This window comes from Narcine bancroftii, chromosome 10, assembly GCF_036971445.1.
Source record: "Narcine bancroftii isolate sNarBan1 chromosome 10, sNarBan1.hap1, whole genome shotgun sequence".
Classification (NCBI taxonomy): domain Eukaryota; kingdom Metazoa; phylum Chordata; class Chondrichthyes; order Torpediniformes; family Narcinidae; genus Narcine; species Narcine bancroftii.
In genome coordinates, this window is record NC_091478.1 from 24,629,670 (window position 1) to 24,643,242 (window position 13,573).

The following is a 13,573-nucleotide window of genomic DNA, read 5'->3' on the forward strand; positions in this document are numbered from 1 at the left end:
CCTTATCTCCGTTACCCACAAGAGTCTTATCTATAGGGAGGGATCCTGCTTAACCTGCCTCTCCTTAATTCCATTCATAATTGTACCCACCTCTGCCAGTTCCTCTGGCACCTCGCTCCACATAACCATTATACAAAGAAGTTGGCCCTCAGGTCTGCTTTTAAATCTGTCTCCTCTCTCCTTAACCCACTCCCAGTAGTTTCAGACTCCTCTACCCTATGAAAAAAGACGGTCCACTCGATCCACATTCCTTGTGATTTTTGTAAATCTCTATAAGGTCATGCCTCAGCCTCCTTCAGCCAAAGGTAAATAGACCCAGCCCATCCAATCTCTCCTTGTAACTCAAGCCCTCCAGTCCCGGCAATGGCCTGGTGAATCTTTTCTGCACCATCTCTGGCGTAAGCGGATCCTTTGCAACCTGATGTGCTCAGAGAGCATGGGGGGAGAGGGGGAAGAATGGGTGTGTGATGGAGACAGTAAATTTTCATGAGTTACGGGGAGGGCTTGATGTGCTGGCTTTTAGTGCAGGCACAACAGGTGGGTATCAGACTGAGGAAGTCAGCCCTCCTGCATGTTGGTGAAGACGAGGAAGGGGGGTGGGTGGGTGGTATTGGGCCACAGTAGTGTGGGCAGGAGTTGAAATTAGCTTAAACTGGATCCACACAGCTGGTCTCCCTCTCTAATGTCCATGAGTGAACCTGGAAAGCATTTCATGATTCTAATACAGTAAATATCCCTGGTATCTGGCACCTATGGGGATTGATAAATGCTGGATATATGTATTTTCCAGTTGCTTGAGACTTACTCTTACAATTCCTAATTAATACACCTGCATTAGCAATAAAAAGTTTAAAAGACAAAAATACTATACTGTACTTACAGTGAACAAACTTCACTTACATGAATATATAAAGCTTAAAGCATTTTGCTTTATTTTCACTCACGTCAAGGGATATTTTAGATGAGTTGGATGAGCGATGTCTAACTGATTGATCTCTTTTTATTTAGGAGAAAATTCAGTAAATGATTCCCTTCCTTGAAACCATCCCAATGACCTGAACTCTTGTGTGGATGAAAGTCAGTGCCTTTACTGCAGCCTCCTCATATTCGTGACGGAGCACTGATGCCAACGAGCACCAAGTGAAATTACAGAATGGATCCTGAAGAAGGTCATGAACAAAAATACTAGTTGGCCAATCATCATGGCAGCTCCACACTTTAACCCTGGCCCTTCAGCTCTTTGTTCAGCTATACTACCCAATCAACCCTTGTCCTACTGGTTTTTGACACAATGTATCTTTATTAAATGCTTTACCTGCCAACCCTGTCCAACATCTCTCCAAGTGCATCCAACTCAGGGCACTCAACTCCCTTGCTCCGATCACTCAAATGGTAACCAAGGAATCACCTGGAATGATCTCTGGTGTCTTCCAATCAGCTTTCTCTTTGGTCCCTCTTCTTCGTGTGATCGACATTACTTCCGTCAGCATCATCAATCAGACTCTCCACATGATATCACCAATCTCTCTCCCTCTTTCTCCATCACCCCATCTCAGCAGTTTAGTTTTCAGATGGTTTGCTTTTCTCTTCGCCCTGCAATAAAAAAACATTAGGAATACCAAAACCATGGACATCTCCCTGGTCTCTTGAACAATCTTGGCAGATTTAAGATTAGAGTAGAAAGATTTGAGGCGCAATTTTTTTTTATCCAAAGGGGATTCTGTGGCTGGAATGAGTGGCCAGGAAGAAACTATAGAAGCAGGCACAATAACATTCAACATCTAGAGATATTTGTGGACAGGAAAAGCTTAGGCTATGGAGCAAATGGGACTGTCCCAGAAGGCCAACCTGTTCTATGCTGTAGAATATCCCTATTTCCTGTCCCACCACCAATTCTCCTACGTTCTAGAGAAAGGTTAAACAAGTTATGCCTTTATTCCTTGGAGCATAGAAGGCTCGGGCGGGGGGGGTATTTGATAGAGGTCTTTAAAATGTTGAGGGGGAGAGATAGAGTAAATGTGGATGGACTTTTTCCATTGAGGATGGGGGAGATTCAAACAAGAGCTGAGAGTGAGGGGGCAAAAGTTTAGGTGCACAACAAGGGGAAGCTTCTTTACTCAGAGAGCGGGGTCTGTGTGGAATGAGTTTCTGGTGGAGGCAGGTACAATATTATCTTTTAAGAAAAATTTGGATCGGTACATAGATGTAAAAGGTATAGAGGGTTTGGGCAGAATGCGAGTCAGTGGGACTAGGAGAGTATCGGCATGGACAAGAAGGGCTGTGATGGCCTGTTTCTGTGCTGTCATTGTTATACCTGGATAATTCCATAACATCATGCACATTCTGCAGACCCTTTTACCACCTTGGAGTCACCACTCTGATGAACTGTGATCCACCTCATGCTACTTTCCAATTCTGCCTCACCCACTGTGCTCAATATATTTTTGTTCAACCATCTGCCTATATTTTTTCATACCTTGCTGAAGGGCTCAAGCCCAAAACGTTTTTTTTGTATCTTTATCTTTGCTATATAAAGTATGGTGTTTGACCTGCTGAGTTTTTTTTCCAGCATTGTATTTTTACTTCATTCATGGTGTCTGCAGACTTTTGTGTTTCACTACTGTGCTTCCAACTGCTTCTTGTTTTCTGGTGAGATTCCATGTTCTGTGTCCTCTGTCACCTCTTCTAGCTCAATATTCCTGTTAGTAATTTGTGTTCAGTTCTGGTTGCTGCATTGCAGAGAGGGTACAGAAGAGGTTTGCTAGAATGTTGCCTGGATTTGAGGGCTATAAGTAGTTGGACAAACTTGAACCATTTTGTCTGGAGCCTTGGGGGAGGGGGTGAATGGTGGTGTAGGGAGGCTGAGGGGAGACCTGATAGATGTTTATAACATTTTATGAAGCATAGATAAGGTAGAGAGTCCCACTCTTATTTCCCAGGATGGGAATACTAGATGACGTAGGTGAGAAGGGGAAAGTTAGAAGATATGTGAGGCAAGGCTTTTACACAGTTGTATGTGCCTGGAACACTCTGCCTGGAGAGGTGGGAGGAATAGACAAGCTAGCAAACTTTAATGGGGGCAAGATGAGTTAAGAAGATAGGAATTGAGGGACTGTGTGCAGGCAGATGGGATGTTAAATCGAAGGGCTTGCTCTATGTCACCCTAATTCTGTCTTATTCATGATGGAAGGTTTTCGGGCTGAAAGGTCAACCATCTTCTCTCCCGCTGATGTTGCTCGACCTGCTGAGTTCTTCCAGTGGATTGCATTTAATTTCAAACTCTAGCATCAGCAGTTTCGCTTGTCTTTCTGCAAATAAATCCTGAAGGTGTCTTCCTGCACCAATGGCACCTTCAGCAGGTCTCCACCCCACCCCTTTACAAGAATCACGTAAAGTTCTGAAAACACAGATCACATTACCACCATGTTCCTTGCTCATTCTCAAACACAAACAGTTCATTTTAAATCAGAGATAAATGAAAATTTAAAATTCGACATACAGCACAGTACCAGGTCCTTTCAGCCCATGAGTCTGTGTCCACCAAATACACCCAATTGACCTCCAACCCTGATACGTTTTTGAAGGGGGGGGGGGGAAAACCCATGAATATATGGGAAGAATGTACAAATTCCAGTCACTGGAGCTGTAACAGCATTGTGCTAACCACTACACCAGTCATTTTTATTCATTATAAATACAAGGAAACAATCTCCACTCCATTTAGTAGCTCATTGCCATAATTTTACAACTACTTCAAATGTTACATTGAAAAAATGAATGGGGATGAGATCCTGGAAGCCTTTTTAACTTTGTGCCTCAGGAGTGAAACTGTCTGGTGATTATTCAACCACATGTGAAACTAATCAAAGGAATTTCCAAGCCAATTGAAGGATCACAAGTCCTCCCAGAATGTCTACAATTTGGCTTTTATTGCTGTCGGTTGATAACTGGCATGAGGAAAGCAGAGAGGGATTTTTGAGCAGTGCAGACAGCTGTAACTAATCCTTTTATTAGAAAAAGGGGTGCTTTAACCTGTTCCTAACTCAGTTTTATTTTGAGCTAAAAGTTCAGTTCATGACCCTGTCCTGGAAATTATGGTGAAGTGTACAGGGAGGTTTGTTCTATGGTCCTTATAATAAAAAAAATCTTTTGGAACTGGAGGAATGTTTATTTTGCAGTTAACCCGTGCTGTCCCTGTCCTGAGAGTTTGTAATGGGACAGTGTAGAGGGAGCTTCACTCTGTATCTAACCCGTGTTGTCCCTGCCCGGAGAGTTTGTGATGGGACAGTGTAGAGGGAGCTTCACTCTGTATCTAACCCGTGCTGTCCCTGCCCTGAGAGTTTGTGATGGGACAGTGTAGAGGGAGCTTCACTCTGTATCTAACCCATGCTGTCCCTGCCCTGAGTTTGTGATGGGACAGTGTAGAGGGAGCTTCACTCTGTATCTAACCTGTGCTGTTCCTGCCCTGCGAGAGTGTGAAGGGGCGATGTAGAGCAAAATTAACTCTGTCTACTCAATGTGGTTTTTTTTAAAAATTGTAGTCCCTCCCTGAGAATGATTGATGGTCAGTGCAGATTCCAAGGACAATTGTTAACCCAATCAACACAAAGAATTTTTTTCATTGTTTAAAATAAATTACTTTAAAATCAAAGGTAGCATCTCTAAAACATTCAATTTATTTGGAGATTAAATAAATGTCAGATTTGTATAAATAGCCAATAAATGCATTAAATTATGCTTACAAATAGTAACAGTGATTGTTAAAGCTGTATTGATTATTGAATAGGACCCACTGCTCGGTTAATTGCCACAATTAAGTGAATCTCTTTTATATTGAGAGGTTTGGAGCCAGACATGGAGTCATTACCCACAGGAGCAAAATGTGGGTGACAACAGAATTTGTGTTTGGAATTCTAAACGACTCCAGTGTCATTAACTATCAGATTGGAATTTTTCCTCTTTATGAAAAGACATCAGTCATTGCTGTGTTGGAAGTGCCTGGAACTCTTCCAACCTCTTGAGGCAAGCCACTTCTCTCTTGAATAGATGGTGTCACTAACCATTGCACTGAAAAGCATATGATGTAGGCTTTACTTCATTGAATATTTGCAAACTTTCAGGAGAAGGAACTGTGTTGAAGTTCACCCCCATCTCAAGGGGACTGAAGCAAACATTACAACCTGCAGCACACTCACTGGATTGTATAGCAGCAAACCTACTGGCCAGGTAGCTCGGTGAGTAATGGTGAGATCAGCCTCAAGTAAGGCACCCAATTTATTCAGACTGATGATCTACTTCCCCAACATTGTGCAGTTCACAAATCTCAGAACTGAACAGCGATTCAACTGCAAAGACTGACATTAAAAAAGTCCTTAAGTAGGGATCTGGAGCAACTTTAACAACATAAATCGTGAAGGCGGCTGCAAGAACCTTTGACAATACTCTCTAGCTCTCAGGACAGTTTCATATGGGTTTTAGAAATAAAACTTAGTCATTTCTTCTCAATTCCCTCTCCAATTCATCCAGAAAGAATAGGCAAGGCTCTGAACATAAATCTGAGAATATTTTTCCGTTGACTTGCTGTTTATAACAGGGTTCCAGCCATGCGACACTGTTGGTAGTCTCTCACTCAGTCACGAGTTAACATAAGTCTGAAACTTTTCCAGTCATTGCTGTAAAGGGCTGCATCACCAGAGTATACCAGGTACATTCCAAGGCAAAGGAGTAAACTAGTACAAAGTATATTCTAGCATATTTAGTTTCACCAGGAATTCCATCTTGCCAGCAAAACCCCATGTCTGGCACCACTTCTCAAAAGCTTCCTCTCAAATCAATCAGCAGTCGGGCTTTTAATATCCAAGCTGTGCCAGTGTATCACGAGAATATGGGCATGTCTGTTCCCACAGCCCAGGTGAGGTCTCTGCAAACAGAGCCAGGCAGTGTTCCCCTAGCCTGGGTGAGGTCTCTGCAGGCAGAATTCCCCCAGCCCAACTGAAGTCTCTGTAGGCAAAGCGAGACAGCGTACCCCCAGTCTGGGTGAAGTCTCTGCAGGCAGTGAGTCAGGCAGTGCATCCCCAGCCCAGTTGAGATATCTTAGCTGAATAATCACCCACACCAGATCTAACGGGCATGAGTTTCATGTGTTGCATGCAGAGGAAAGGAATAACACCCCACCTCCCGCCCAACACCTTACCAATGGGCAGCATCTCCCTCCCGCCACAGGCTGGCTGCCTTATGACCATGACTGGCAGATTCAGGCCTTGGGGTTTGCACCTTCAGCAGGCCCCTTCAACCACCTTCTTCTCCCGGGGAGGGGTGGGAGGGGGTAGAAACGAGGACTCGGGCAGCTCGGAGGCCTTGGCTCCCCGCCACAACACCTGGGTAAGCAGTGGACGCAGGAGGCGGAGGGTGAGTGGGCAGCCACTGCCTCTGGGGTAAGGGCCCACCTGAGGCCCAGGTGGAGGCAAGGCTGACAGCAGGGCCTGCAGCAGGTCGGGGGCAGAGGCATCGGGAGGACAGAGGTTGCAGATGTTGGGCAGGAAGGGGTCCAGCTCCCGATGGTGGCACAGCTGCTCCAGAAGGGCGGCAAACAGTTCCCTCCTCAGGAGAGGTCCATGGGCTGAGAAGTGGCTGGCCACCTCCACTGCCCGCCGCCAAAGACCACGCTCCAGCAGAAGCCTCATGGCCTGCAGCACAGCATTAGGCCTCTGGCTTCGCAGCAGCAACTCAACCGCCATCTCAGCCGAATCCTTGGCCTCACGCCATGCCAGTGGCAGCACTGATAGCGCTCGCTTGTAGAGTGGGGCGCTGTGGTAGGAGCGGCCGCCCGGCAACTGCCGCTGGGCCTGCTCCACGAAGCCGGGCAGCCAGCGGGGCTGAAAGCGGTACATCAGGCTGCAGGCCAGCTCGAAGGCAGCCGGTTGGTCTGGAAAAGGCGGTGGGCCGAACAGGGCCTTCCACTGGTCTGGGGTGGCCGAGGTGCTAGGGGGCTGGTCGCTGCCCTGCCGCAGCCCCAGGGCATGGCTGAAGGCCCGCCATGCTTCGGCTGGGAACACATTGCTGAGGGAGCACAGGTTGAGCAGGGCCTGGCGGTCGGGCTGGCAGCTCAGTAGCCTTCCCACCTCCTGGCTGGCGATCTCCTCCACGCAGGCCACTGTCTCGGCCCCGCTGGCTCGCACCAGGCGGCGCTTGGCCTCCTCTAGCCTGCAGTAGTTCTCCATGTCCCCAGCCAGTGCTCGCCTCAACCCGACTTGCTTCTCGGGCCCGACTTGCTTCTCGGGCCCGACTTGCTTCTCGGGCCCGACTCCACTTCCTTTACCCATGCCCAGTCGAGCCAGCAGGATAGAACAGAGGATGCCAGGGGCACGGAAGGCAGCAGCTTCAGCCTTCAGCCTCTCCACTGTCACCCGGCTGCGGCTCAGGCTCCGCTTCTGGTAGTACTCACAGGCCTCCTCGAGCACAAGTGTCTCCAGGTAGCCGATGCCTGGGCTGCCAGTAGGCGTGAGCCCAGCTCTCAGGCCATCCTCCGTCAATGCTTGGAGCTCGCCCGTCTCCCGGCAGCTCAGCAGGGCTAAGGGCCTGGATTCCAAGGCCACCTCCCCCATTGGCCTGCCCGTCTCTGTGTCCAGCAGGTACACCATCCTGTCCAAGGTGTAGGCCAATGTGGGCCCATGGAGTACCATCAGCATCAAGGGTTCAACTCGTGGGCTGGGCCTCAGCTGGCCAAGGAAGCAGACTGTCCCATCACTCCGTACCAGGCTGATCTCCCCTCCGGTGGCAGTAACCAGCAGCCCAGCCGCAGACGCGCTGACCGTCCAGAGGCCCAGAGGTGGCAAGTCAGGAAGCAGTCCTGCGGCGTCGGCCACCAGCTTCCTGAAGTCGGGCTCCACGGGGAGCAAGGTCTTGGTGACCACAGGGCCACGGGCAAGGCTGGTGAGAGTCCAGGTATCTTCCTGCGGCCTCCAGATCAGGATGAACTTGTCTAGGTTACTCGTGCAGCTGCTGCCCAAGTTGCAATTACTGGGGGCCTTGCTGTGGTCGTGGCTCGAGCCATTGTCTGGGTCGGAGCTGTTACTGGGGACCTTCCCGGGGTCAGTGTTCGGTCCCTTGAGCTGGTGGTTGTCGGAATTGTAAATGGAGCCCTTGACGTGATCGGGGCCGGCGTTCGTGTTCTTGTTAGGCAGCAGGTAAACGGCGTCGCCGGCAGCAAGCAGTCGGCAGGCTGGGCTGTTGTGCAAGACGACGCGAGCAGCGCCAAACGACAGGCCGGGCCCCATACTCCGGGAGCATAAGCAGCATCGCCGGGTCCCACCGCGGGGAGATACCTCCTCGCACCAGGTGACGGAGCGTCCAGACCAGGCGGCTGACACCATCCTCGCCCGGGGGTTGGAATTGAGTTGGAAATCCCTCTGCAGTGTCCAGACCGCGGGACCAGGGAGCCAGAGCTCGGCCCGGCCCTGTGGGGTAAGCAATAGGGTGGGCGGTCCGGCGCTCGGCGTCTCCTCCAGCTCCAGCACGTCCAGGAGCTCCTCAGGGGGCGGCAGGCGCCTATCCATCGGGCTAGCGTGTGGGTTCGGCCCGACCTCCAAGCCCAGCAGTCTGCGCTCCTGAGGCAAGTAGGCGTAGAGGCGGCCACTGCCGCCCAGGCGGCACCGAGCCGCGGGCAGCAACTCCCGCCAGGGGGTGAGGCCCGAAGGCCAGCGTGGTGGGTAGCGTTGCATCGGTCTCCTTGCTCCGGAGCTCCTCACTTCCGCGTCAGTGGGACTTCCGGGTGCGGTCGGGCCACGCAGGCGTACCACCACCACGTCAACAACATAATCCCGGGAGTGCACTTACGGACAGTATGACAGCAAGTCACAATGCTTTTATCAGGGGGGAGATTCAGTGTACTTTATATTGCAAAGATAAAAATACATAATCAACATTTCAGATAAGTTATGGAAAATTTTCAGCACTAATAACCCCCCCCCCCCCCAGCGTAAATCATGTGACAGGTCATCACTGGCAAACCCTCCCCACCATCAAGTACATCTATGGGAACGATGCCGTCAGAGAGCAGCAGCAATCATCAAGGACCCACACCACCCAGCACACGCTCTGTTCTTGCTGCTACCATCAGGAAAGAGGCAGTAGGTGCCGTAAGACTCACACCACCAGGTTCAGGAACAGCTGCTACCCCTCCACCATCAGACTCAATCAGAGAATCATTTGAGTCTTTTGCACTTTATTAATTTTTAAAATTCTCTGCATTGTAGTTTGTTTATATTGATTTGTTTACATTTGTATATAGAGTACAGCTTTTTTTTGCACTACCAATAAGGGATCATTCTGACTTTTCTGCAGGAGAAAGAATCTCAGGGTTGGATGTGATGTTACGTGTGTACTCTGATAATAAATCTGAAATCTATTGGGGAAGGAACCAAGAGCCTGCAGAGACAGAACAATTGAGCAGATTGCTGCCTCTGATGAAGACATTGACTTCTGCGGTTTCTGCTAACCTCTCCCTCCCTTCCCTTAGTCTTCTTTCCCTTAGCTCTCCACCCCTTCCCTCTCTATTAACAGAGCCATCCATCCTCCTCCTGCTTGCTCCCCTCTCTCCCTTATTCACCTCTTAGATTCAGATTTATTGACAGACTACATACTTGACATCACATACAACCCTGAGATTCTTTTTTCCTGCAGGCCAGGCAGAGTTACCACTTATTGGTAGTGCAAAAAAAACCCCACAATGTACACATGCAGACGAATAAAAAAATAGAAACAACTACCTGTGCAATACAGAGAGAAAAAGAAACAAACAATAAAGTGCAGAAGTGAGAGCCCTTAAATGAGTCCCTGATTGAGTTCATTGAGGAGTCTGATGATGGAGGGGTAGGAGCTGTTGCTGAACCTGGTGGTGTGACTCCTATAGCTCTTTCCTAATGGTAGCAGAGAAATCAGAAATGAGCTGAGTAGTATGGATCCATGATGATTGCCACTCTCCCTGTAAATGTTCTCATTGGTGGGGAGGGTTTTGCCTGTGATGTCCTGGGCTGTGTGTCCGCTATCTTCTGCAAGGCTTTTCACTCAGGGCTATTGGTGTCCCCATACCAGACTGGCTTTAATGGCAGCACTGCTGAAGGTGTGGAAATCAGAGAAACAGTGCTCCTGCAAAGGGTCCTATTGCTGACAGGTCCATACAGGTTTCAAACCCTTTGACAAAGGAGCTGATGGTGATTTATCTAATATTTTGCAACTGCAGGTTCTGGGCCCAAGGTGGCAATGCCCATGTTTGCAGTAGACACAAGGGGTTGCAATTTCTGGGGGAGCAGCGGACTGGCGCAGGGCACTATTGCAAAAGAGAATAAGAGGATACAATCCAAAAGACGATGACCACACAATGGATCAGCAAAGGGCTGTATATGTAGGGGAATATTTTGGTTCCAATGATCATAATGCCATTAGTTTCAAGTTAATTATGGAGAAGGACAGGTCTGGGCCTCAGGTTGAAGTTCTAAATTAGAGAAAGGGCAATTTTGAGGAAATAAGAAAGGATCCAGAATGCATGGATTGGGATTAGTTGTTTTCAGGGCAAACATGTGCAAGGTAAGTGGAGGTCCTTCAAAGGTGAAATTTTGAGAGTACAAAGTTTGTGTGTTCCTGTCAGGATTAAAACCAAGGTTACCTGGCATAGGGAACCTTGCTTTTTTGAGTGATATTGTGGATCTAGTTCAGAAGAAGAGAGGTGTAACAGGTATGGGCAACATGGGGCACATAGAAACATAGGAGCAGGAGTAGGTCATTTGGCACTTCGAGCCTGCTCCGCCATTCAATGAGATCATGGCTGATCTTAAAGTTCAGTACCCCATCCCCGCCTTCTCTCCGTAACCCCTAATTCCCTTAGACTGAAGAAATATATCTAATTCCCTCTTAAATAGATTCAATGAACCTGCCTCTACTACTCTCTGTGGCAATGAATTCCACAAATTCACCACCCTCTGGGTAAAGAAATTCCTCCTCATCTTGGTTCTAAATGGTTTTCCTATTATCCTCGAACCATGGCCCCAGGTTCTGGACTCCCCCACCATCAGAAACATCCCTTCCGCATCCATTCTGTCCAGTCCTGCCAGAATTTTATATGTCTCTATGAGATTCCCTCTCAATCTTCCAAACTCCAGTGAGTACAATCCCAATTTGTGCAATCTTTCCTCATAAGTCATTCCTGCCATTCCAGGTATCAGCCTGGTGAATCGCCTCTGCACTCCCTCCATTGCAAGAACATCCTTCCTCAGATAAGGCGACCAAAACTGTACACAATACTCCAGGTGGGGTCTCACCAAGGCCCTGTACAGCTGCAGTAAGGATTCCTTGTTCCTATACTCAAATCCTCTTGATATGAAGGCCAACATACCATTTGCCTTTTTAACCGCCTGCTGTATCTGCATGCTCGCCTTCAGTGACTGGTGCACAAGAACCCCTAGGTCTCTCTGCACTTCCCCATTTCCCAATCTATTGCCATTCAAATAGTAGTCTGCCCTCCAGTTTGAGGAGGTATTTGAGGAATGTTAAAAAAATGCAAGCTAAACCTCAAGAAATAAATCAGGAAAGCTAAAAGAAGACATGAGGTTGTTTTTGCTGATAATGTGAAGGAAAGTTCCAAGGGTTTCTACAACTTTATTAAGAGCAAAAGGGTAGTAAAGGACAAAATTGATCCCCTTGAAGATCAGAGTGGTCATCTTCGTATGGAGATCTTAAATGTTTTTTTTAATCAGTATTCACTCAGGAAACGGGCAGTCATCCTGAGTAAATACTGATTTGCTGTCTTAACGCAAAAAAAGGGTGGAAAGAATCTCCAGGGCCTGACAAGATATTCCCTTGGACCTTGAGGGAGGCTAGTGTAGAAATTGCAGGAATTCTGACAGAAATATTTAAAAGTTCCTTAGCCATGGGTATGGTACCGGAGGATTGGAGGGTAGCTTACATGTTCCACTGTTTAAAAAAGGCTCTAAAAGTAACTCGAAATCATATGCCAGTGAGCCTGGCATAAGTAGCAAGTAAATGTTGGAAGATGTTCTAAAAGATCAGATATACAATTATTTGGATAACCAGGAACTGATTAGAGATAGTCCACATGGCTTTATGTGTGGTAGCTGCGTGACCTGCTGAGTTTCTTCAGCATGTCTTTTTACTTCAACCATGTTGTTTGCAGACTTTCGTGTTTTACTTTGAGTTTCTCCATCACTTTTGTACCTTGCCCTAGACCTCAGCATCTGCAGGTTTCTTGTCTACCCACCACACATCACCAGCCAACACGCCACAATAGCATGGCCACCCATTTGAATTCTCCACCTCATTCCTTTGCTGATGTGTCTGTCCGTGGGCTTATGCGCTGCCTGACTGAGACCACCTGCAAATTGGAGGAACAAGTCTTCATATTCTGTCTGGGCACCCTCCAAGCATATGGCATTAACATAGGCTTCTCCAGGTTCCGTTAAAATAACCCCCTCCCCTTTCTTCTTCCCCATCACCTTTCAGAGGTGAGAAATCATTCTCACCTCTCATTATATCCAATTAACCCCTTTAGTTGATTTGGACACCTCTCCCAGCCAGCAGTTGCCACTTTCAGGTGCATTCTCCGCCAAGAATGTGCCTGCAGAAGCGGATTCAGACCTGTGGAACGGTGGTTCAGGTGGCAGCGCTAAAAGAGCAGTGCTGGCCACCTGAAAGGGGCAGCTGCACGGGAGGCACCTCGGAGCGCCCTCCAACTCCTGTACCTTCGGGATGTCAGGGCTGGGGTGGCCGGTGCAGGACAGCGCAGGATGTTAGCGCTGGGGTGGCCAGCAACATCTCACGCCGGTGGGGGGGGGGGGGGGGGGGGGGGGCACAGGGGCAGTGGGGCTGTCTGGCACTTGCCAGCTGATTGTCATCTCCATAGCAGCCGCTCTCAGGCGCCTAGGGGGACTTCAGTGCTATGGCGATTAACCCTCTTGGAGGAGGGTTGGAAAGTGCGCCTTGGAGGTGCCTCCTGCTCTTTCAGGTGGCCTCCCAACAGCCACGTAGGGGTAGAATATGCGGCTTTACATTGGGGTATTTTGCCCACCTGAAAGTGCCTACCATCTGTAATCTGAGATTTCCTGTATTTCGCTTAGACCTTGAAGAAGGGCTCAGGCCCTAAATGTCGGTAATAGGTCTTTACCTCCGATGGGTGAGTTCCTCCAGCATTTCTCTGCGTGTCTTTACTGCAGACTTTCGTGTTGGGTCGCCAGAGTCCCATCATCCCAGGTCAGGGGCAGGCAGAGTGATGCGAGGGAGATTGGGTTGGTGGACTGCAGGAGCACCGGTCGCTCGGAGGAGGGGCTGGGGACAGTGGGGCCTCGGACGCTCGGGAATTGCTAAACACCTTGACGGAGAGCCAGGGATTGTGGGATCGTGGAGGACCACCAGGGTGAAGATGGGAGTGTGCGAGCGGAGATCTGTTTCGTGACTGGAATGGGTTCCACAGGTAAGGGAGGGGGGGAGGGGGGAGGTCCGGGAATATTTTGTGTGTGTGTGTGTGTGGGCGGGGTCCGGGAATATTGTGTGTGTGGGGGGGGTC

At 48.8% G+C, this 13,573-nt stretch overlaps 3 protein-coding genes and 1 long non-coding RNA gene across 9 annotated transcripts in view; 2 read left to right on the top strand and 2 right to left on the bottom strand.

The window, feature by feature from the left end:
- Positions 1 to 4,155, top strand: part of LOC138744306 (prominin-1-A-like) — an 83,057-nt gene extending 78,902 nt beyond the window's left edge. For all 5 annotated transcript variants that reach the window (XR_011345438.1, XM_069900218.1, XM_069900217.1 and 2 more), the window contains one exon: positions 1,009 to 4,155. Coding sequence is in view for 4 of the 5 variants with exons in the window: in XM_069900218.1 (XP_069756319.1) it covers positions 1,009 to 1,027 (19 nt within the window). In the remaining variant the exon portion in view is untranslated. The remainder of the gene's footprint in view (positions 1 to 1,008) is intronic.
- LOC138744310 (uncharacterized) lies at positions 910 to 13,471 on the bottom strand. The gene is made up of 2 exons (XR_011345439.1): positions 13,175 to 13,471; positions 910 to 1,593 (listed from the first exon to the last, which is right to left on the bottom strand). It is a non-coding gene; the product is annotated as an uncharacterized lncRNA (long non-coding RNA).
- On the bottom strand, positions 4,661 to 8,796 carry LOC138744307 (BLOC-2 complex member HPS6). The gene has a single exon (XM_069900221.1). The coding sequence runs from the start codon at positions 8,718 to 8,720 to the stop codon at positions 6,276 to 6,278; it is 2,445 nt and encodes an 814-aa protein (XP_069756322.1). The 5' UTR covers positions 8,721 to 8,796; the 3' UTR covers positions 4,661 to 6,275.
- The window catches only part of armh3 (armadillo like helical domain containing 3), a 156,057-nt gene continuing 155,537 nt past the window's right edge, over positions 13,054 to 13,573 (top strand). Inside the window, exon 1 of one of the 2 annotated variants that reach the window (XM_069900227.1) lies at positions 13,054 to 13,183. The gene's annotated coding sequence lies outside the window, so the exon portion shown is untranslated. Of the gene's footprint in view, positions 13,184 to 13,340; positions 13,481 to 13,573 lie in introns of those variants that run through there. The other variant, XM_069900223.1, reaches the window with a different exon arrangement.

Excerpts from the sequence above, each read along its gene's own strand:
- LOC138744307 (XM_069900221.1), bottom strand. The coding sequence starts at position 8,720 with ATGCAACGCTACCCACCACGCTGGCCTTCGGGCCTCACCCCCTGGCGG.